At 40.8% G+C, this 21,590-nt stretch overlaps 1 protein-coding gene across 6 annotated transcripts in view; it reads left to right on the forward strand.

The window, feature by feature from the left end:
* The window catches only part of KIAA1549 (KIAA1549 ortholog), a 148,508-nt gene that overhangs the window by 61,664 nt on the left and 65,254 nt on the right, over window positions 1-21,590 (forward strand). For all 6 annotated transcript variants that reach the window (XR_009964348.1, XM_062616385.1, XM_062616389.1 and 3 more), the window contains exons 2-5: window positions 10,230-12,965; window positions 14,431-14,519; window positions 20,429-20,606; window positions 21,013-21,140. Coding sequence is in view for 5 of the 6 variants with exons in the window: in XM_062616385.1 (XP_062472369.1) it covers window positions 10,230-12,965; window positions 14,431-14,519; window positions 20,429-20,606; window positions 21,013-21,140 (3,131 nt within the window). In the remaining variant the exon portion in view is untranslated. The remainder of the gene's footprint in view (window positions 1-10,229; window positions 12,966-14,430; window positions 14,520-20,428; window positions 20,607-21,012; window positions 21,141-21,590) is intronic.

Genomic DNA, 21,590 nt, shown 5'->3' on the forward strand with positions numbered 1-21,590 from the left:
AAAGCATCTTCTCCAAGGCTAGTGTGGCTGTGCTATGGCTTTTCAGTTTCTTTAATGCTCAGTTGTTCTGAAATGTGTTTCAGTTGCTGTGTTAATAGCCTTGATTAGGAAAGGTGCATTAACTCATCTGTTTCTCAGCAAGTTGGTTTTGCTTCGCATTTGTCTCATGTGTTAAGTTTTGATAAGGGGATAGTCCCTGCCTCTCCTTTTATTGTTGGCTTTGTAGTGTATTTCTCAATATGTTAATTAGGAAGTCATACTTTGTGATGTTCCTGAAGAGATACCATTCGTGTAATAACTGCTGTGAGCAGACTAGTACTATGTAGTGCTTTCCCCTCCCATATATTTCTGTGCTTTACAGTTTTTACGTTACCTTTCTGGTTCTTCTGCACATATTTCTAGTAAGAATAATCTTAAATTCTTTTTCTGGACTATCTATATATTGTTTTCTGTAGCAGATCCTTTTCTGATTTGTTTCTGCAACACATGTTATTTACTGATTCTTTTATTTCTGTTGTTAACTGAGGAGATGAAGTTTCTAGGGCCATGCAGAAACTGCAGTTCTTACAACAAGATGATCTTAATACCACCGCGTGGGGACTCCAGTATCTACAGCTTATTTCTCTTAAGTGTGGATTGCCACATGCATCTTGAGCAACTGAGAGTGCCAAGAAATACAAGACTTCCATCTTACTATCTTCTGTGTTACTCTGTAGCGGGTAACTTGTGATCTTACAACAACAACTTCAGACCTGAGAAAAGATGATGCAACTTTGCTGGAGCCATTAGGGTTGAACTCATTTGTGTTGGTCATGAACATGTCCCCAGGTCTGAAGTCTTAAACAGCAGTAGCTCAGGATAAGCTCTTTCCAGGAGAGTGCTCTGAGAGTGGTCATTAGGCCTGTTGTGTTGCATTAAGGACATGGAAGAAAAAACTTTGGGCAAGTTTCCTTTCCTTTAAGATGCTAGCAACAGTGATTTCTTTACTTGTCACATTTTGAGGATGTTAACAAGTAAACGATAAAAAGACCAGAATTAATTGTTAAATCTTGAGATGCCTGCAGAGGAGAACTCTACTTGATATCATAATCATTCTTGAAAGTAGTGCAGTTCCAGAGTCTCTTGTAAAGGATGTTTGCATTGAATTTGCACATGTTGTGCAGTGGATGGCTGAGCTTGACAACCTACAGGGAAGGGGCAAAGAAATGTGGGCTGTGGTTGTTTTGGTTATTTGTTGTTGGTTGTTTTTTATTACTTGAAATAATGCTTGTGTTGCTTTATTTCTTCTTTCCTAGTAACTTTGCCAGGGAAATGTCTTCTGGAAGTTCTGCGGCTATAAATTATGTCAGAAGTTTGATTTTTGGCTTTATGCAGTGACTCTTTCTTACAGGGCTTTTTTTAGGAAGTTTCTCTTTTTTTTGACCAAGTGAGATCAAGGCCAAACACACATTACAAAGAAAAATCTTGGTTTGAAATAAGTTACCCTCTACTTAAAGTGAGTGCTTCCTGAACTTCTGTTCCATCTCTGTGTCCCCTTTTCCATGTTTTCAGCTCTTGGTGAGCGTTAGTTTCAGCCCCAAAGGCTGGGGTAGATGTGATTGTTCTGCTCTTTTCCGGCTTGCTGTGAAATCTCCTTTCTGTGTGAAAATGCATTGACAGGTTCTCTCATGTGACTCGATTTGCCAAGTGGTACATGCTGTGAGTATCACTAAAAGCCTTCACATCTGAGTGCGTGAGTTTTTCAATATTACTTGGTTATGCATATACAGCTGTTAGAAGAGTTAAGCATTTACAGGTGTATTGCTGTGATCTGGCCCTGGAGCAGTGAAGTTGTTTTACGAGTTTAATACAGAATGATGGTACTATGCCAGCTGAAAATGTCATCTTTTCTGATTTTTCATCATGCTTTGTGTAACAAAAGTCTTGTGAATTAACTTCTCAAACCAGCTGATTTTAGGTGTTGCAGGTTGGGATTTCCATTTATCCCTTGAGGTAATAAGATTTTAGAGCAACATGCCTGCTGACCTGAGCAACTTAAAGCTCAATCAAGGGTATTTTCCTTTGTCAGCATGGTACAGTTAAGGATATGTGTCAGAGAGTCCCTGTGGATAACTGGGTTACTAGGATACAGTGTAGGCTCTGTTTTAATTAGACAGTTACTCTTGTCTTCAGGCCGTCTGTCGTTTCATTGCTTCTAGAGAGTTTGTAGTGATAGTGCAATTTCAAGAAATAAGAATTATTTTGTTAAGGGCATAAGGATATTTGTATGCACTGGGTGCAAATTCTACTCACAGATGTGTCATCTACACGAAAGAGAGGCTAATATAAATTTAATTGGTCTTTTCAAAAACTTCCAGCATCTGCATTTTGGAGGATGCTTCAGTGTCGAGCATAAACAGAAAGCTTCTCGGTAGTCATTCATTTGGGTGAAAACTGACACTAGCTCTTTAGAGACTAAAAATCAAGTTGCTGTGCAGAGAGCAATTAAAGAAAAAAAAAAAAAACAAACAAAAAACAACCCAAACAAAAAAGGATGGGGGAGGAAGGGAGAAAGCTTTTTCTTCCTAAAAAATGTGACCTCTTTATCATGATGAGCAAATCCGATGTGAGTTTTTCTTAGAGTTAACATTTGTAAAGCCAGTCCAAGTTTGTGTGTACTTTATCCCTAGCATAATGCCAAAAAAGCCTGAGTGCTCCCAGCAAAAGCTACACTTGGAGCTATAATTTCATTTGCCATTTTCTCTGTGTGCACACATGGCCAGCCAGCCGGTCACAATAGAGCACTGAGCCCTGCACGAAGCCATTGCTCTCCTCAGCTGTGGGTGATGGTCTGTAGGAACGTGTAGTGGCCATAGAAGGCTTTCGTGTGCGAAACATCCACCTCTCTTCCCCCTGAGGTGCTGGAAACGGTATGAATGGTCATGGCTTTCTCATATTCTCTGCATTCGGAGAAGTTCTAGAGGGGAACTGTCAGCTGGAGACGTGTTCCTGCTATAAGAGCTTTATGCAGTTCCACAACTGAGGACTTCTGCATCATTTGGGTTTGCAGGTGTTGTGTAGGTGTGACAAACTGTTCTGTGCATGGGTTTTGTTCCCAGCCCACTTGTTAGCAAAGTTGTGGTTTTTCAAAAGTAATAATATTGGTTGGGAGATGAACCTCATTGTGTGCTTGTGTTTGTAGAGTGGGTGGTGGGGTTGTTTGCTCTCTCCCCATCTGTATGTTCTCCTGCCCTTTCTGACTGATCTGGTGGTATGTTACAAAAAGCTTCTCTTCAGTTACAAAGTTTTTCTTCCCTTTCATGAAAAACAGCATGTGTTACAATGGTATTAAATCAAGAGAAGCTGTGGGCTTTTTCTTTTAATCCCCCAGTTACTGCAAACTACTGCAGGGTCCTGTTCTGCCTCAACAGCGGGTATGTTCAGAAGACTCCTGGATCGGAACATAGACTTCGGATTTTCTGATGAGGTGTTCTGTGGGCTGTGCAGTGGAATTTGGGATCCCAGACTGCCTACAGCTCTTTTAACATGATGGTTACCAGCAAGCCCTAAAGGCAGTTTTGAGGGCTTTTCAATGTTGGATAAGGAAGAATTATAGGTGTTACCAGTTCATTAGTTTTCAAATGCGCTATTTAACGAGGAGTGTCGTATTTTTTAATACGCTCAGGTATGAATGCAGTTACACTGTTCTTCTACTTAAACCTCTTTCTTTACAAAGTCTTCATCACCTCTGCTGGCAATCAAGTAAGGATTTATCTTTGCCCCTTCCCTTTGTGCTTTGCTGCACGGTTTCACGTCATACAGAGATAGAAGCTCATGCTCATTTGCTGTAGAGGAGGGAGTTTCTTCTGTACTTGCACCTGAGGAGCAGCTGAGCCACATCTGTTTGCATGTGGATGAAGAATGACTTCAAGATGTTCCTCTTCTTTCTTGGCTATAGATTGAAAACTGAAGTGTGCAAAAGTGAGTGTGTGTGTACATAGGCACTCACTTTGCATGCTTCCTGTTCACACTGTTATTTTTCTCTTAATACAACTTTTTATCATTTGTTACAAAATTTTATTTTCAACTGCAGCACAAGACTGCCAAGATTCAGCAAACTTTTTTTTACTTCTTTACTTGCTCTCTGTTTTAGCCTTTCAGGTAGTACAAGCCGTTTAATGAGTGAAATCACGAGTGCATGTGGTAAATGGTGAGATATTCTTTTACAATAAGAAAATGAGCATCTTCAGGAAATGGCTGTTATGACTCCAGATGATTTGTGTCCTTTGCGCAGCCTAAGCAGCAAGAGAGCATTGGGTATGGGTGCAGCATGTGCTCTGGGAACAGAACCTTCCAAACACTGCCCAGAGCCCCACAGAGGAGCTAGAGCTCTGGAAGGCAGGAACTGTGCAGGCTCTCACCCCCTCCTCTCCCTGGCTTTTGTGTGCCAGGGCTGATTACTGTCAGTGTTCAATCCATGCTTAATGCCTCCCAGAGAAGAAAGCAGACAGCTTTTCAGCTGCACATGCTTCTGTGACTGGTATTTTCCTCCAAGCCAGACACCTAAGAAATTTAGTTAGATGCTTACACAAGAGAACTGTGTAAATTTTTTGCAGTGATCTAATGCATACAAGATCTTTTTTGGCGGAAGCTGAACTAAATGCTGTTAAATAAATTAGTTATTAAGTGTTAAGCCATACAAAGAAGAGTTATAATTTTTTTCGGATACATTTGAGTCTGTCATTTTTTCTATGCTTGGGTGGTCTCATCCTATGCTGGGTTCAGTTATTTAAATTTCTTACTGTTTCTCAAAGAAAAATTGAAATTAAAAAGTATTGTTAAAAGCTTTCTGTAAACGTGGTGTGCTACTCTACCCTATAGTCAGGGAGCTGTTTCAAGTGGTAAATATTCCTAGTGAATCCATAGCTTTAAGAATTTGAGAACTGTTACCTAATAGAATCTAGTTAGGTAATAGGCTCAAACTTAAACAGGGGAGATGTAAGTTTGATAGAAGGAAGAAATTCTTCACTATGGGGTGGTGAGGCACTGGCACAGGTTGCCCAGAGAAGCTGTGGCTGCCCCATCCCTGGCAGTGTTCAAGGCCAGGTTGGATGGGGCTTGGAGCAACTTGGGCTAGTGGGAGGTGTCCCTGACCATGAACTGGATGATCCTTAATGTCCCTTCCAACCCAAACCATTCTGTGATTCTATGAATAGGAAATTTCCCATAATACTTGGCATGCATGTAGTGTCGGTTGCCTCTCTTATCTAAAATGCCTTTGTTTGAAACAGTGGGCAGTAATAAAAGAACAGTTTTTCTCCTTGCCTAAAAAAAGAAAGGTGCTAAAATTGAATTTTTTAGACCATTGTGTTAGTACACAGATGATTGGGTTTTTTGAGGTGATGTATGTTTGAACTGGTTTGCAGCTAGGCTGCTGGCACTTTCTGACGCTTGCAAAATTTATTAGCTGTTGCTTAGTTTCTAAAAAGTAATAGAGCAGAAATTACTAGTTTTATTCTTAAGGTTCATTTTTATCAGCAGTAAAGACTGCTCTATTACATTGGTCGGTGTCATCCCTGTACCTATCATCTATAATTTAACATTTTTGTAATATAGGAAATTACCTACATTTTAGTATATACTGGAGTTGTGATAGTGTATCATTGCCACATTTTAATAGCAGAGTGCAGAAAAGTCTTGCAACTTTTTTGAAGCCACATGAGAGATCAGTGGCAGGGGCAAAAGTTACCTCTTGAATCCCACATTTAAAAATATATGAAAGTATATTTATTATAAATAAATATGTAAATATGGAAACTTATGAACAGATGAATATATATTTGGAAAATCATCTTTTTTTACCTTATTATAGAGTATGGAACAGACATTACTTTTCAGCACTGTGACTGCAGGAAGGACGAAAACTACATCTCTCTAATTGCTTTTGGGAAAAATTACTAGTCTAGTTCCTGGTTGATGAACACTCATAGCTTTCTGGCAAGCCCACATGGTATATTTTTGTCACTGAAGTCTGTAGACTGCAGCAGTCTTTTGCTGTAGTCATGAGACTGCATGTGTTATGGCCCTTCCCGAATTCACACAAGTCTGCACCAGTGTTAACGGTGCACGTCTGTGCTTCTGTAAATACGGATTTGGCAGTTGAAGGGATCATTGTGCTCAGTGACAGGTTTCATTAATTGTGAATTTAATTCAGGCTCTAACCAGTTCTGCAGGGCAGCAGAAGCAGCGGAGAGTTTATCACCCCAAGCCCATCAGCACATTTCCTATGCTGTTATTCTTCCTGTGTCCGAAAGTTGTTGTCTGAGCTGAGGCATTGTATTGGTGCCATCTGTGCCTCCTGTGGCCCCAGCCACAAGTGCTCTCCTTTCCTCCCCTTTGCAGTAGCTTGGGATCACAGCTTTGCTTCCTAAGCTAACTGTTCTTTCTCAGAATGTTATCGGCTTGGTGCAGTTTGGCTTGTCTGATTGTCAGCCTGTCGCCATTGCTGACCTCAGTGGCACTACAGTTGCTGGATGGCAAAACCGTCACCCAGCAGCTGTGCAAACAAACAAGTCAGCATTGATATTCATCAATAGCTTTGTGCAGTCGTGATGTTGAGATACACCAGAACATGTGCAATCTGTCTGCTTTCTTTGTCCCACGGTATAGCCAGATCAGCTGCTCTGCGTGGTGAGGGTGTGATTGTCGTACCGTGGTGTTCCTTCACCTCCTTCCCTTTTTCCTTTGCTTTTCCTTCCTCTTTGTGGGCTGTCCAGCTGCTCTGAGGCGCATCTACTGCATATCCCATCTGCTCTCCATGAGAGGCACATGCAGTTCTAACAGGCAGTACTGAATTAGTACACTGTTGTTCTGTAGGTGACATAAAACAATAAATTGTATTGTTAATGGCATGTCACTAATGCTCCCTGTTTCTGAAACGCTAAGCAAAGCAAAGAGCACGGAAGAGTAGCTCGTGAACTTGCTGATGAGTTGTTTCAAAATCCTAGACCACAAGTGAATTTTCCCCACTCCACTTACTTAACTAACTGCTGTTACCTTGTCTTGGAAATAAAGGAAATAAATGAAATAAATACTAGCCCATATTGGCCTTGCCTCTTATGCGTGTCTATTGGACAGTTTATGGTGGTGCAGGTGACTCTTCAGAAGATCTTTTTGCCATGAAGTCACTTCCAGCAGGATCTGGCCTTGTGACAGCTTCCCTATCCTATTGAGCAAAGATAAAGGGCAATCTCTATGAGTGAAGGAAAATTAATGATACATGGCATAGGCAAGAACAGGCAATGAAACTGTTTTGGTTTTGGAAGCACCTCTAGCTTTGGGTCAAAGATTTGTGGAGATACATGATCAAAAGTGCAGTTACTAATCAGTACATATTCACCTTTGCCGGTTATATTAACTGTTGTGTGTGCATTTTCACATTTACCATGCTTACTGTGTTGAAACTAGCACAGCTGTCTTGTGTTACTGCCACAGGGATTTATGACATGAAGCTGTGATGAACAAGAACAACTTTTATATGTTAGCATGTTTGCCTGTAGAACTCACTGTAGGCAAGTGCTGGGACTCCAAAGTGTGACCAAGGTGCACAGGATTTTACAGGGCTGGCTAAAAGGAATTGTGCACGGGGAAAGAAAGGATTCATTCTGGCAGTGTTTGTTTCATAGCCTTGTGAGTCTTTTCCTTCAGTAACTCCCTGCTTATTCAAAATCTCACAAAGATTAAAATAAAGACTGAAAGCCTAAGTTAAAGTGGCTGCACTGTGTTCAAAAGCTGACTTCCGTGGAAGAAGTCAAGGGTAGACTTGTGTATTTGTCTTTCATAGCTTTTACAGGAGCGTACTTATGTTCTTTCACCCCTTCTTCTTTCACCCCACCCTTTCCCCTCCCTCCTTCTTTTTTCCCTTTTCTCCCTAAAAGCATTGTAAGGCAGTATATTTTATAATTGCACCACAACTAAGCATCATAAAGTTGGCAGTGCCTACAATGAGTTTAAGGGGAAGGGGAAGTTGATTTGGAGTATTTGAGAGAATAGTATCTGCTATGCTGCAAAACATTGTGCATGGAATCTGTAAAATAATGCATAGACTCACAGCGTTTGTATTTGATTAGCTGTGATTAGTGGTACAGTGATATTAGCTCTGTGCATTAATACTTGTAATCGTGCTTTTCAGCTTCAAAATTTATCAAGTTGATATTTCAGCTCTTCAAAACTTGTGTCAATTCAGCAAACAGACCGGGGAGGAGGGGTTGAGTACAGCAGTTTATCACCTTTGGAAAGTGTTGTTAGACTGACAACAGTGTGTTAACAGATAGGTGAGCTATTCCTGCAGGAGCTAGCATGGGTTACTGAGTTCAAGGCATCTTCTAAAGGGTCACAAATGTAGTTACAGTTGAGCAGTGTGCTGTATCACTGTCTGGCACTTTATACTGTGTATGCTTGGTTTGATTTTAAACTGATCCCTGATGGTTTAACTGGACAGGATTCCCACCCACCCCACTTCCCCTAGCCTTTTTAATGTGCATTGCCAGTAGGTTCCAGGAAAACTGTGTGTATACTTCCATGTGAAAGCAGGATAATCAGGTAGGATAGCTAATTTATGGATGAAGCCTTTGTGTGTATCCTTGAAAAATATCCTGAGGCAATTTTCTAATATTCCCCTAATATTCAGCTCTGAAGGTTATTAATTTAGTCTTGACATTTCAGAAAAGTACTCAAACAATAATCAACCTTTTCTTTGCAAAATGCATCCATATTTGGAAAAGCTCATAAACAGAACTTCTCTGTAACCCAAGAACACTTTTGTGAGAGAGGAATAATTAGAATCATAAGAGTCACAGAGTGGTTTGTCTTGGAAGGGACCTTAAAGGTCCAACCCTCCTGCCATGGGCAGGGACACCTTCCACTAGACCAGATTGCTCCAAGCCCCATGCAGCCTGACCTTGAACACTGCCAGGGATGGGGCAGCAACAACTTCTCTGGGCAACCTGTGCCAGCACCTCACCACCCTCACAGGGAAGAATTTCTTCATAATACCTAATCTAAATCTCCCTCTTTAAGGTCATAATCCCTTGTTCTGCCACTACATGCCCTCTCCGGTTTTCTTGTAGGCCCTCTTTAGGTACTAGAAGCTGCTCTAAGGTCTCCCCTGAGCCTTCTCCAGGCTGAACAAGCCCAACTCTCTCAGCCTGTCTTCACAGGAGAAGTGCTACAGCCCTCGTAGGATCTCTGTGGCGTTCTCTGGACTCACTTGAGAAGGTCCATATCCCTTTTGTGTTGGGAGCCCCAGAGCTGAACACTATTTCAGGTGGTCTCACAAGAGTGGGGTAAGAGGGGACTTGAATTATAGTCAAGTTATGCAAATTACATTCGTATGTGATTTTTGCACATATTTTCTGAAAATATCCGGTGAATTCTTAGCTTTTTCTGCTTTGTGTTTGAACCCAGCTATTACTGCTTGGATTCTGCAAACTGGAGCAGTGAATGTTTTAGTACAGGTGGCCCATAAATAGGGTACTCCCACAGCAGGTTGTGAATAAAGACAGCAATTATGTACTGAAGCAATTTGTCACTGACTGCTAAAAGACCAGAAGTTAAATGGATGGCTGGCAATACAAGCGTAACTACTGGACATGTTACCTAGGAAATTGTCATGAGTGTTATCAGGTCCACATTTGCCTTATGTAAAAGGAACTCCTCTTCGTCTCTCATGTATCACTCATTTCTGATTAGAGAGGGAGGATCTGGTCCTCGAAATACAGCGGATCTGCTAGTGAGCCTAATATTAAGAAGTAATAGAACAGAGGAAATGAAGTGGTGCTAAAGGAAAGCAGAAGGCTTAAAGTTAGGCAAATTTTTATCCTGCATTATTCCCTGTTACCCTTCTTGTTTACTTTGTGACACCATTAGCTGCCATGAACTGTAGCCTCGCATAGGGAACTGCTTTCTGTCCTGTGGTCCTCACTGAAGTGCTGTTGTAGAGAGATGAGTAGGTGCAGAGTGAGAGGAGCTTGTGTTGTCTGCTCATGTCCAGGGAATGGAGTTTCACAGAGAATCTTGCTGTTTGTGCTGACTTGCGCACGTAGGTGTTTCTTCTACTGGGAGGTTTTCCGTAGCCTTTGAATTCTGGGTGGTTATGTCTAGAAATATTGTATGTGAGATTGTTTCATTGTAATCTTACTACTTGTGCTAATCTGGTGCTTTTTTGTTTTCCTCTCTCCCTCTTCATTTAGATGAGAGATCCTTGGAGCAGCAAAATTTTTCCTTTTTCTCAGTGGACTCAAAGATGCACGAAAGCATATCAGGCAGCAGGACACAAATGGCCTTAGCAAAAAGTACTTTGGAGTCCCAAGAAAGTAATTTCTTTCAAACGGTTTTATCATCAGTTACCACTCCTTTTGATGTGACTTTATTTAACCAAGAAGAAATGGTCAGGATGTCAGAAGGGAGAAGTATGCCGTTGGTAGATGGCTCTGTAACAAACAATGAGGCTTTCTTAAGTGACGATGAGTTTATTAGTTCATTTCCAAAGGCACAGTGGACTCCTCCACTGAAGTCTTTTTTAGTTTTAACAGATCATCACACAGTTAATACAGTAGAGCCACCAAGAGAAATGTTAGAAACTGTTTTGCTAACGCCTTCATCATCTGTCTTTTCTTCACCATATGACATCTTAAAAACAGCACAGCAGAAGACTCTGTTGAGCACAGTCCCTGATCACAGTAATGCTCCTACTGAATCAAAGCCTTTTGTACAAGATAGTGAAATGCTAGCACCAGGCAGAGACTTGCAGTTGTACCCTCCAAATACAGCTATTTATTTCACTTCCATTCTTTCAGAGGAGGGAGTTGCAGTGCAGGAAAACATAAATGCAAGTTTAACAGCTTTGCCTTCTGGGGCTACTTCAGAAGCGTCACCTTTTCATCTCAAGCTGCTGGGTGAAACTAGCCTGGTGACCCCAAATGCCACAGCACGAAGTGCAGACCTGTACGATGACATTTACGCTGATGTGAGTAGCAGGGCAGCAGAAAGTCTCAGTCTAAGGACCTACCCCTTTCCAAGCATTCCCTGGGCCACTCTGGCGTCGGTAGCCAGTGCTGAGCCTGCTTTGTTTTCTATTAGTCTTCCACTTGCGTCTTTCCCGCTTCACTCAGCTGTCATTTCCATGGATTCTAGTAGAGTTCTTAATGCCAACCTGTTTACGCATGAATCCTCCAGTACAGCACCAAATTTGCCTGCTGGTTCAGAAGTACCAAGTCAATCAGAGCTTGCCAGTGAGCTCATGAGTCCAGTGCCTTTCACAAGATCATACAGTTCTTGTTTGTATTGTGACTCAGTTTCATTTCTGCCCGAAGCAGGCTTTTCCCCAGAACAGGACGTGGGCTCAGGTGATTATGTTGAAACTTTGTCCATCAAAGCCTCTGAATTACAAGGCATAACTCCGTTTACAACTATAATTACTGACAGGTATGAATTAGAGGAGCCTACACCTGAGACTTTTGATACTTCTTTTCCATCAAGACCAGTTGTTTCATTTTCTTCAAGATTTGCAGAAATCCCTGATTCAGGCGTGTTTTTATTAAGCGCTGTGGAAACTGTCCTTAACACTGGGACACCTATAACAATTTCTTCTTCCTACCATCAGCTCGCTGAAGGAACATCACTGAGCATCTCTGCTCAGTTTCCCCCCCCAGTTCTGGAAACAGTTTCATTGACACCAAGCACTCACATAGAACTTCCTGGTGCCACCACCATTCTGTTTGACTCCACCTTCATTCAGAGTGAGCCGGTAGCATCGTTTGCAGTCAGTCATACAACTTTGCTGGAGTTGCCAGAATTAATGCCATCAGAATCTGTCTTGCTTGAGAAGACGTCTACAAGGGAGGAACCGTCTTTAAATATTTTGGATTTCTCATCCAGTCTTTTATCGACACCATTTCTTATTGAACCTAGCTACTTGTCTGTGTCATCGGCCATGCTGAATTCTTACTCTGTTATGGAAAGTGATTTATCAACACTCTTACCTCAGACCTCGTTGATTGGAACATTAGTATTTTCCAAGGATGTTTCCAGCTGGGACTTTGCTACCACTGTCAGCTCTGCCACTGACACTGAGGTTTCTCAGTTCCTTCTCAGCCAAACATCATATTTGTATTCAGATGCATCCTCTCTTCCAGGTGCATATGTTCCTGAAATAACACCATCATCAGATTTTCACTCTGAGTTGTCTGTGTTTCTGGAAGCACCCTCAGTACTGCCAGCGGGCTCTGAAGTTGTGTTTACCTCAGCTGTTACAGGAGCTACCTCTCAGCTGGAGCCTTCGCTCTCCACCTCTTACTCTGTGGTTCCTACCCTGGTGTTGCCTGCTTCCAGCACCCAGTCTGTTATGAGCAGCATCTTGCTCAGTGAAACAGATCTGATATCTCTGTTTACTACCTTTCCAGCAACTCCTGTCTTAAATGTATCTTCATCTCCGCTCTCAACTGCTCTGGCTTCTGATGAGGATATTGGTGCTACAGTTAGCCCCACGCTGCTTTTAACATCTCGCAGCGAGGGCAGTGCCCACACAGCCCTTCCTCCTGCAGACCTTAACAACCTGACGTCAGGGTCTGACACCATCAGCGTGATGCCCTTTCCTACAGCATCTCTGTCAGTGACCGCGTCATTTGCTCCCACCCAGTTTCCTCCAACTTCTAGCCCTGCCACTGGATATGAAGTTCCAGCAGAAAGCAGTGTAACTTCTGGTACTGATGCATCGGCTGCTTCCACCGCTGTCCCCATGACCACAGCTACCAGTGCTGTGGACAGCCGCAGCACGACTGCTGCTGGCAGCCTGCCGACATTCTCCTCCACCCCTCTGGTGACTACTACTCAATCTGAACCTGTGGTTATAACTTCTGCAGTGAGCACTACCAAGCAGCCATATGTCTGCGACATCACAGTTCCTGATGCTTATTTAGTTACTGCAGGTAAGATACTTCTAATATTTTTATTTTGTTTTCCAGAAGCCACTAGTTAAATTGTAGACAATGAATTAACTAAGAGAACCTTCCAAAGAAATATGGCATAAATTTAGACAAACGGGTGTAAAAGTGGTGATTTATCATTTATTCTTGAAAACAATAGAATTCGTGTGAGCAAAGTCTGTTGTGGTGGTGAGTTACGTGCACGTTACACTGCACAGAGAATGAAATTGCCTTCTAAAATTGCTGATGCATATATACAAGTCTGCTGAATTAGGGGCTGCTTTATCATTTCATGGGTTGTAAATGAATGTTGCTGTCATGGTGATGTTTTTGCCAAACTATTAAATGTTCTGACTGAGTAAGTTTCTCCTTTCAGTTGTTGCTGCTGTTTGTAAAAACAACCTGCATGTGAGGTAATGTTGTAATATGAAAGAGGAGGGTTGGTTTAAAAAATAATTGGGGTTTGTAACCATTTTTATAATTTTACCGTACTAGCTTATATTTATATTTTCCCTCCTCCTCCTGTACTTATTTCAGTTGGATTCCGTGTGTTTGTAACCAGAAAAAGTGACATTAGTGTGTTTCAAAACTAATTGTCTTGGCATCTGTGTTTGCTTTTTTGGTGTTTTCCTATCTCTTCCTAACTTGTTAACAAAACACCACCAGCAAACTAATCCAGGGCAGCTGCAAAAGTGCAACACATTTTGCCTTTAAAATTTATTTGTAATATGTAAATCAGAATGAGCATAATCTCATCTTCCAGATATGAAGGTGAGCTGGCTATGCCATGATGAGGAAGTTGGCGGGTTTTTTAACCTGTAATTTGAGTAGTTTTGTAGGCAAGCTATTGGTGGGAAGTAAAGGCAGGATGACAACACGACATCGTTCAGTTGTTTCTTTGACCATAGTCAAAATCTTAAGCATGACTGTAACAGACATGACGTTCATAGGGATGCGGGGTTTTTAAAGTGATTTCTTACTTGATGGATATCCCTTTCAGTAATTAATGTCATGCTTGTTTACTTTTTATTTAAGAGAAAAGTAGATGCGTGTTTTCCGTGGCTTTTTTCTGTCCCCATCTGCATTCCATGCATTGCCTACAAAACTTTTAACTGTGTTATGACAGCAGGCTCTTTATGCACGGGTCACACTCAAATGTGAGGCAACTTTCAGATCCAACTTGAATGCCTCAGTGGCTGTTTAAAAGATTCTTTTACTATAATGCTCAAGACACCAGATATGAAAAACTAAAATGAGAGGGAAAATAAGCCTGGAATTCCTTAAACTGTACGTGCAGTCAAGGATACAGCCACACCTTTACCCTTTTCCTTGTCCATTGTCTCACTCGTTTGATGGGGTTGATCTCATTGCCTGCTTTTCCATGCATTGCACAATTGAAAATGCAGCTTTGAACCAAAGCCCAAGAGTTGAAGCTAAAACGTATTTACTGACTGACATTAATTTCCAGTGCTGGCACGAAGAGCTGTTCTACAGAATGTCAGTGAATCCATCAAAGAAGTGCTCAGAGTTCAGTTCAGGCGATCGGTAGAGCTAGAGGTAAGTGGTATGAAGTGCGTGCAGGTACTGTTTGGTCAATGTAATGCAATAGTGGCTTTAGGTCACAGGCTAAAACAGTGCTTTAAAACCAACCCATGGGGTACTATGTCAGAGATTTATTCTAACTTAAATGTTAGCCATGTTTTGGGTTTTGTTTTGGGATTTTTTTTCAATGTGAATGTGACATCAACTTCTTTACTTTTAGAATGTCATCATTTTCTAGGACAGATCTTTCTTGGTTTTGCCAGGGGTGAGCAAGCAGTGCCCAGCCTCTACTGCTCACATCCTTGGCCTGGTGAACTGAAACTGAACTGAAAAGCTTTTACCCTTTGACATACCTGTTAAAAAGTTTTGATCCTTCTGCTAGCTGATTGTATAGTTGGTACTTTAAACAAAACAAAACCTGCACAGCCTGTGCTATTTTATATTGTGAGGACATCAATACTTGCAGGGGAAGCGGTAGAATCCCAAATGCAAGATTTAGCAGATGAAGGGGGGGGGGGGGGGGGGGGGGGCGCAACAAGTGGAGGAAAATCAGGTGTGCAATGGTAAAATGCTATTTTTAAGCCTTCGGATAGGCTTCTAGTCTTCCCCCACTCACAGGGCTAAGAATTGCTGTGCTCTTGTTTTTTTTTCTGAAAGCTTCCTCTGCTTTGATGTTCAAGGAATCATCTTTGAATAGTATTTTTGTTATTTCCACAAAGTGAGTGTCTGGTTGAGATGAGGCAGACGTGTACTAATCATACAATCAACTAGGTTGGAAAAGACCTTTAAAATCATCAAGTCCCAGGACTGCCAAGGCCATCACTTGTCTCAAACCCTTTGAGTGAGAGCAAAAGACTGTAGAGGTAGTTTGGGTGTGCCTTTGTTGTATAATCAGATATTTCAAGACTGGGGACAAAATGGAATGGAATGACTGGTATAGGTGCAGGTTCAGTTGCACTTGCAATTTTTCATGGCTGCATTTACTCAGTTGTGATAGGCCAACACCCTATTCTACTTTTTTGAGTCTGTGATCTCATTTTCTTCATGAAGTTAACTCAAGTAGCAGTTTCAGTGTTGAACATAACTTGAGTTTCTCCATGCACAGGATCCCTTGGTGCTTTTAACTTCTGCTTGCTGATCTGTGTGGGGAAAGAGTGTTTTGACAGCTCCTGCCATAATCACTGCACTCAGTAATTAAACAGCTCCTGTCTGATGTTTGAGAATATACCTCTGTACTCCTCAGTCGAGATAGGAGTGTTAGGAATTTCTGCCAAACTTCAGCCACAGTGAGCTACCATTATAAATTGGTGTAGTTTAGGTCCTTTTAGCAATACTTGCCCATAAGCTTTTTAGTTGTTGTTTGTTTTGTTGTTGTTTGTTTGTTTTAAAGAAGATATTTTTATCTTCTGGTTTGTGAATTATATCTTCAGGTTGTGCAAACTGGCATAGTCAAGTAAAAGTCAAAGTTCATGATGATAGAACTAATTTTCAGTGTCCTTATATGCCTCAGTAATACGAAAGTGCTTACTGTCTTAATACTACCAGCAGTGAGACAAAATCTATTCCTAAATATTTGAAGATTGATTGGAGCAAACATTTGATATCTTGCTTCTTTTGGCCTTTAAATTCCTTCCTTTCATGCTCACTATTGCCTTGTAAAGCTTTCAATAGGTTGTTTTGGCCCAAAGGCTTTTCAGAAGCAACTGTTTTTATAAATAATGCAGTTAGCCTAGCTTCATTCTTTGTGATTATTTTTTTATCAAAAGGAGAAAGCATCTCTGTGGAGTCATTTATGCTTATTTTATGCTAGAATGCTGCTATCGTTTCTGTTCTTTGCGATGCCTTGGGTATGGGTTTTACACTAAACGTAATTACTGCCAAATGTCTTCACCTCTAACAGTGGAGTACTAACAAAACTGTTATTTTTAAAAAGCTGTCTGTAGTGTCAGTATGTTGAGTGGTGATGTAATGTGCAATTTGTCTATATTGCTAAAATTAATCAACCAGATCTGACTTCTGTTAGTCAAGAGTACCCAGGAACCCTGTGTACATTTGCAAGTTACGGTAAAGTGGTGCACTTCTCTAAGCTGCTTTTTAACTGTGTCTTCTATTACAGCTCACAGATGTTGCTCCCTGGGTGTGATGTAGTGCATCGCAGGAGACAGTCCTATTAAATTTAACTTTGTAGTAATATATGCTTTCGAATTAAATCCATGGCAATGATGGATATAACTGCAGCTTGCTTTAAATGCAAAACAAGTTTAACACTGACCGGAGGATCATTTGAAGGTTGAAACTTTGGTCTCTGCTTATTTATTATTTTGAATATTCTGAGTTGTTGAAGTGGAAAAAAAAAAAAAAAAAAGGCTTGAATCCTGCCTAATGAAAACAATCTTTTGTCATTTTTTTCCTAGCAAAATCCTTACAACAAAGTGAGAATAACCAAAAATTTTAAAGCTCTTGCCACTTGGTCTCAATGTATAGCACCTGCAAAAGAATAAGACCCTGTTGTTTGAATAAGAGTAATTTTTGTCAACTTTCTCTAATACAAGCCTTATGACACTTGGTTAAGGTCTGTTATACAATGTTCCCTTGACTAAGATTCGTTGCACTGGGATCTGAAATAAAACAGTGTTGGCAGTCACTTACTGCCAGGACCCCTGGTGCCATTAAGTTCATGCCAACAGGAAAAAGCTTTTTGCCAGCCTCATTTGTGCTTGGAAATTTTATCATGCAGCATAAAGTATAATTCAGACACTTTGTTTGCTGTATTTAATGTGCTTAGGGTTTGAGGCCTGTCCTTAACCTGTTGGTTTCTATAATCGAAAATTAGATGAGGCCCTTAGAGACATGGTTTAGTGATAGACTTGACAGTCCTGGGACTTGATGATCTTAAAGGTCTTTTTCCAGAGTAGTTGGTTCTGTGATTAGTACGCTTCTGCCTTCAAGGTAAGGAGCTCAGTTCGTTGTCAAGCAGTTAAATACTTCTTTCATAGATGCCACCTTGTGGACTTGCTCTGGCTTCATTGCTACTCACTGCTGTGATATTCTGGCTGGTACCATTTAGGTGTTTAAAAAACAGTGAGAGAATTGTTGCCTTAGGATCCTAAAGTGCACAGAAGCAGAAGCTTTGTTTCATTTTTAAGACATGTGAGCCTTTGTAGCCCATCTTTGGGATGTTAAATGCTCTCTGCAGGCTCTTTACAGGATGCTTAATAAGGTGGTGGTGAGGAAATCAGTTGTTCATGCTTTCTGCCAGGTGTTTGCACAGCATAATGCAGTGGAGTGTAGGCATGGATTAGATTGTAGCAAAGGTGCATCTCATCTAATATATTAGCAGACAATAATCAGTAGCAAATGCTTAGGGAATATCATAAGGGACAGAGTAAGTATACACTAGTGTTTTCCCTGAATACTCTTCTAGCCTCTAGTAACTCAAGGCTTTTTTCTGCTCTAGAAGCATTCTCTCGTGGAGGTAGCTTTGAATGAGGAAGGCTGTGTCCTGGAAACAGCAGTTGGGTTAGCCAGCCCCCTTTGGAGAAGGGATAGTTCAACCTGAGGTGGTGCAAGGGTCTCTGTTACTGATGACGGTTTCTGCTTTTGCCGTGGGAATGGCTCTAACGTGCACATGGAGTTTTGTGTTCTTCTCTAGCTTTCTGGCCCAAAATGTTAAGAAATTTGTACTTATTTAATGTAAGAAATCTATGCTTGTTTAATGGGTGGTTAGCTAATTTGTTGGCATCTAACTGTCCTGGCAGTAGAGGTGAAACCTCCAAGAGAGGGTTGGATGGATGGCTGCGTTTGTGAACCATTAGAGCTGTGCCAAGAAGAGCTATTCATTCATGAATCAAGAGTCATGAGCTATGCTCATCTATCCTAGATAGCTTTGCAAATTTCTCTGTGAATTAGCTTGTAAACAGCATCATGCTGGCACAGCTCTATTATTTCTGTCATGTGAGTTAGGTTGTAGAGAGTTAACTCTAGACAACCCTGTGGTATCTCAAGCAGTAGTAGCTGTTGTTTTTACCTGTAGTGGTTCAAATCTGCCTACCTCAGAATTACACTTTCAAGGTTTGGGTTGTTGTTTTTTTTTTAATTTCCATTCTTCTGGAGCTGTTGTCTCTTTTCTGCTGCAGTCAAGGACAAAAGGGAAACAGTGTTAGCTGTGAAGATGAAAAAGTCAGTGTAAAATTCCATGGGGTGTTTGGGGGTAGGCTTCTTTCATTGTATCTATGCTGCACTTGCAGTAGGTCAGAGATGGAGACAGCCGAGTTAGTTACCAGAGGTTTGCTTTCCTGTCTGAAATACCTAACTAGTGCATGAGTTCATGCTGACGATACTAGTCCCCTCTTCCTCAGCATATATTGCTTTAGAAATCACCAGCAAATTGTAACTGAGATTTGTAATTCTAATTCCTCTTTTTCTTGCCTTTTAAGTAGTTTCCTTTTCAGTAATAGGCAACTTTCCTTTGGCATATCTTACCCATTATAACTGCTGTTCCCATCTGACAAACTGAAGCTGCAGAGATCATTTCATCCTGAGATAAAAGGATAAAATTTCAGATAAGAGAAATTGAAAAGAGCTGTGCATATTATTCATATCAAACAAATTTGAGTTCTATGGGTCTAAATCGATTTAGATTAAAAGCTGGATGTTGCATATATTTGTGGACTAAGAAGGAAGAAAGGAATAATGAGCAGCATAGATTATTTCTTATTTGCTTCTGCTGCTGAGGTAGTTTCTTCTGGTGAAGATGGTCTCTTTGAAATGCATGGTTTTTAGGAGACAAAAAAAGAGCTGCTTGCTGTCTCATCTGAACAGCAACTGCCGTCACTTTACTGTACAGCAGGAATACAAGTAAGGGACACGTGGTTAACAGTTTAAGCAGTACTGTGCTTTTCTGTAAGGCTGATCCTCAAGTTGAGGATATCTAACATACCCCTTCACCAGCACAAAGCCTGCAAGGTGCTAGCATCTCTTCATCTGAGAGGTGCACATTTATCAAAACCTTTAGGTCTCTGGTTTAGATCATTTATTTATTTGGGAGGCTGTCGTGTGGGACATCTCAAAATGTTTCAGTGTGACTGCCTTAGGTAAATATAGCAAACTGAGGAGTAAACCGAAGAGGGGAAGAAGAATGCTGGGGAAACAGGTGCCCTTGATATTGAGAGTTTCTCTGAAGGAGGGAAGACACTGAAATGCTTATAAATAAATAAAAGCATTCAGTTTGTTCTTACTTAGGTGACAAGAGAAATGGTGGATGAGAGTGTTTGCATGAAAACATTCAGCACGGTTTATATTTAAATTACAATCTCATTTCTTCTATATGATGACTAAGTCTCCTCAGGGTTTTTAGGATGACTCAAAGTCAGGAGATGAACTGGAAAATTGTAATTGTACTAACTACACTGAAATAAGCAGATAGAAGTGTTCTCTGGAAGAAAGCATTCTCTTTAAGTATGGAAGTTATATCCATAAAACACAGGTTATGTGTGCTTTGCTCCTTGCACGTCACATGTGAATGGTATAGGATGTATTTGCTATGCAGTATGCAGACTCTATGCAAGCGTTTCAGTAAGTAAATAGCGATATTGTACAGGAACTCTTATGTACTCCAGGGGAATGCCAGTGAGGGGGAGTGCTACTATGCCAGGATGTGATAAATCAAGAGGTGTTGGGATTGGTGTGTTCTACTGAAGAGATTCTAGTAGGTGCAGCTAGCATGGGGGAGTCGCCTTTCTGATGCACTGGAGCAGAGACTGCAAGGCACAGCACTATCAGAGTGTTTGTGCTTTTGCTTTTGCTTTGAAAAATTGCATTTTCCTGCCTCTTGATGATGTGCCTTTGAAATGCTTGAAACAATATAGGTTTAAAGTGTTGCTAAATTTCACACTGAAGATTTTTTGTCTTTTTTTTTTTGGTAGGTTTATAAGATTTCCCCCAAATTTGCTTTCCTGGTGACATCAGGTCCTTTTGTTTACACGGCAGTAGCTGTCATAAATGTGCTTATGAACAGCAGTCTTCTTCGTGGTGAGACCCCCATGATCCTCTCATTGCATCCTTCTTTCACTGTGCCAGATAACAGATTCCAGGTTCAGACAGGTGAGTTCTTATCAACATGAAGAGGAGGAGAAGTAGTTTTGTAGATTCACTCCTGATCACCTGTTACTAAGTATGCAAGGTTGAGTCAAAGCCTGTGTTCTGCTGTGAATCTTAACTACTTTAGAATGCTTGAGTCAAGTTTCAAATTATGTTTATATTAAATGCTACAATAGGTATTTTGTCACTAATATATTTCAATAATCTAATTACTGCTGCAATAGATATTAATGAGTGGAGAATTTACTGCACCAACGCAAAATGTTCCTAGTGTGGTTTTACCCAGTGTCTTACTGAATATGTGCTGAATTCCATGAAAAAGTCATAGCCCTTTGGATTCTCTTGCTCATTGTGTTCTCCCTCATGGAAGTACTTGTCTATTGGAATAATGTGTACCCTTTGCCTTCAGTGCTTCAGTTTGTGCCTCGGAATGTGGATGTTGGGTTCTGCAATTTTAGCCGGCGCATTGAGAAAGGGCTGAAGATGGCATTCATGGAGGTGAGCAAGCACCAGGAGTTCTACAACTTAACTGTGCAGGTAAGATTAGCATGTTTTGTGTCTGTCCCTTCTTTCTTGTCACCTTTGGTTGTCTTGTGTTTCATCCAGCCAGTAAAATGACTTAGGTGTTCATTGGTTACCAGTTGCCATCTAGATGATGGAGAACTATGAGGCTTTGTCATCAAGTCAGGTTTTTTTTCCCCCTACAAAATCATATGGCACATATTCCTTTGGTTTCAAGCTTTTTGAAAAACATATAAATCATCATCTTGCATATCCAAAAGCATTATTGAATATAATAGGGTTTATAGTTTTTCATATAAAGGCTGCTTCAACTGTTATCAAAGTAATTTCTATCCTGTTTTACTGTTACAGAGTTAGGGTGTGGTTAGAATGTTTTTGTTGGAAGATAACTTTCAGATCTCATTGCTGCTCAGGGAATTGTATTAGGGAACATAGGAGTTACATGCACTCTGCTATTATGTGAGC

This window comes from Pezoporus occidentalis, unplaced genomic scaffold, assembly GCF_034315485.1.
Source record: "Pezoporus occidentalis ecotype Australia unplaced genomic scaffold, CSIRO_AGI_Poc_V1 ctg19, whole genome shotgun sequence".
NCBI classification, from domain to species: Eukaryota; Metazoa; Chordata; class Aves; order Psittaciformes; family Psittacidae; genus Pezoporus; species Pezoporus occidentalis.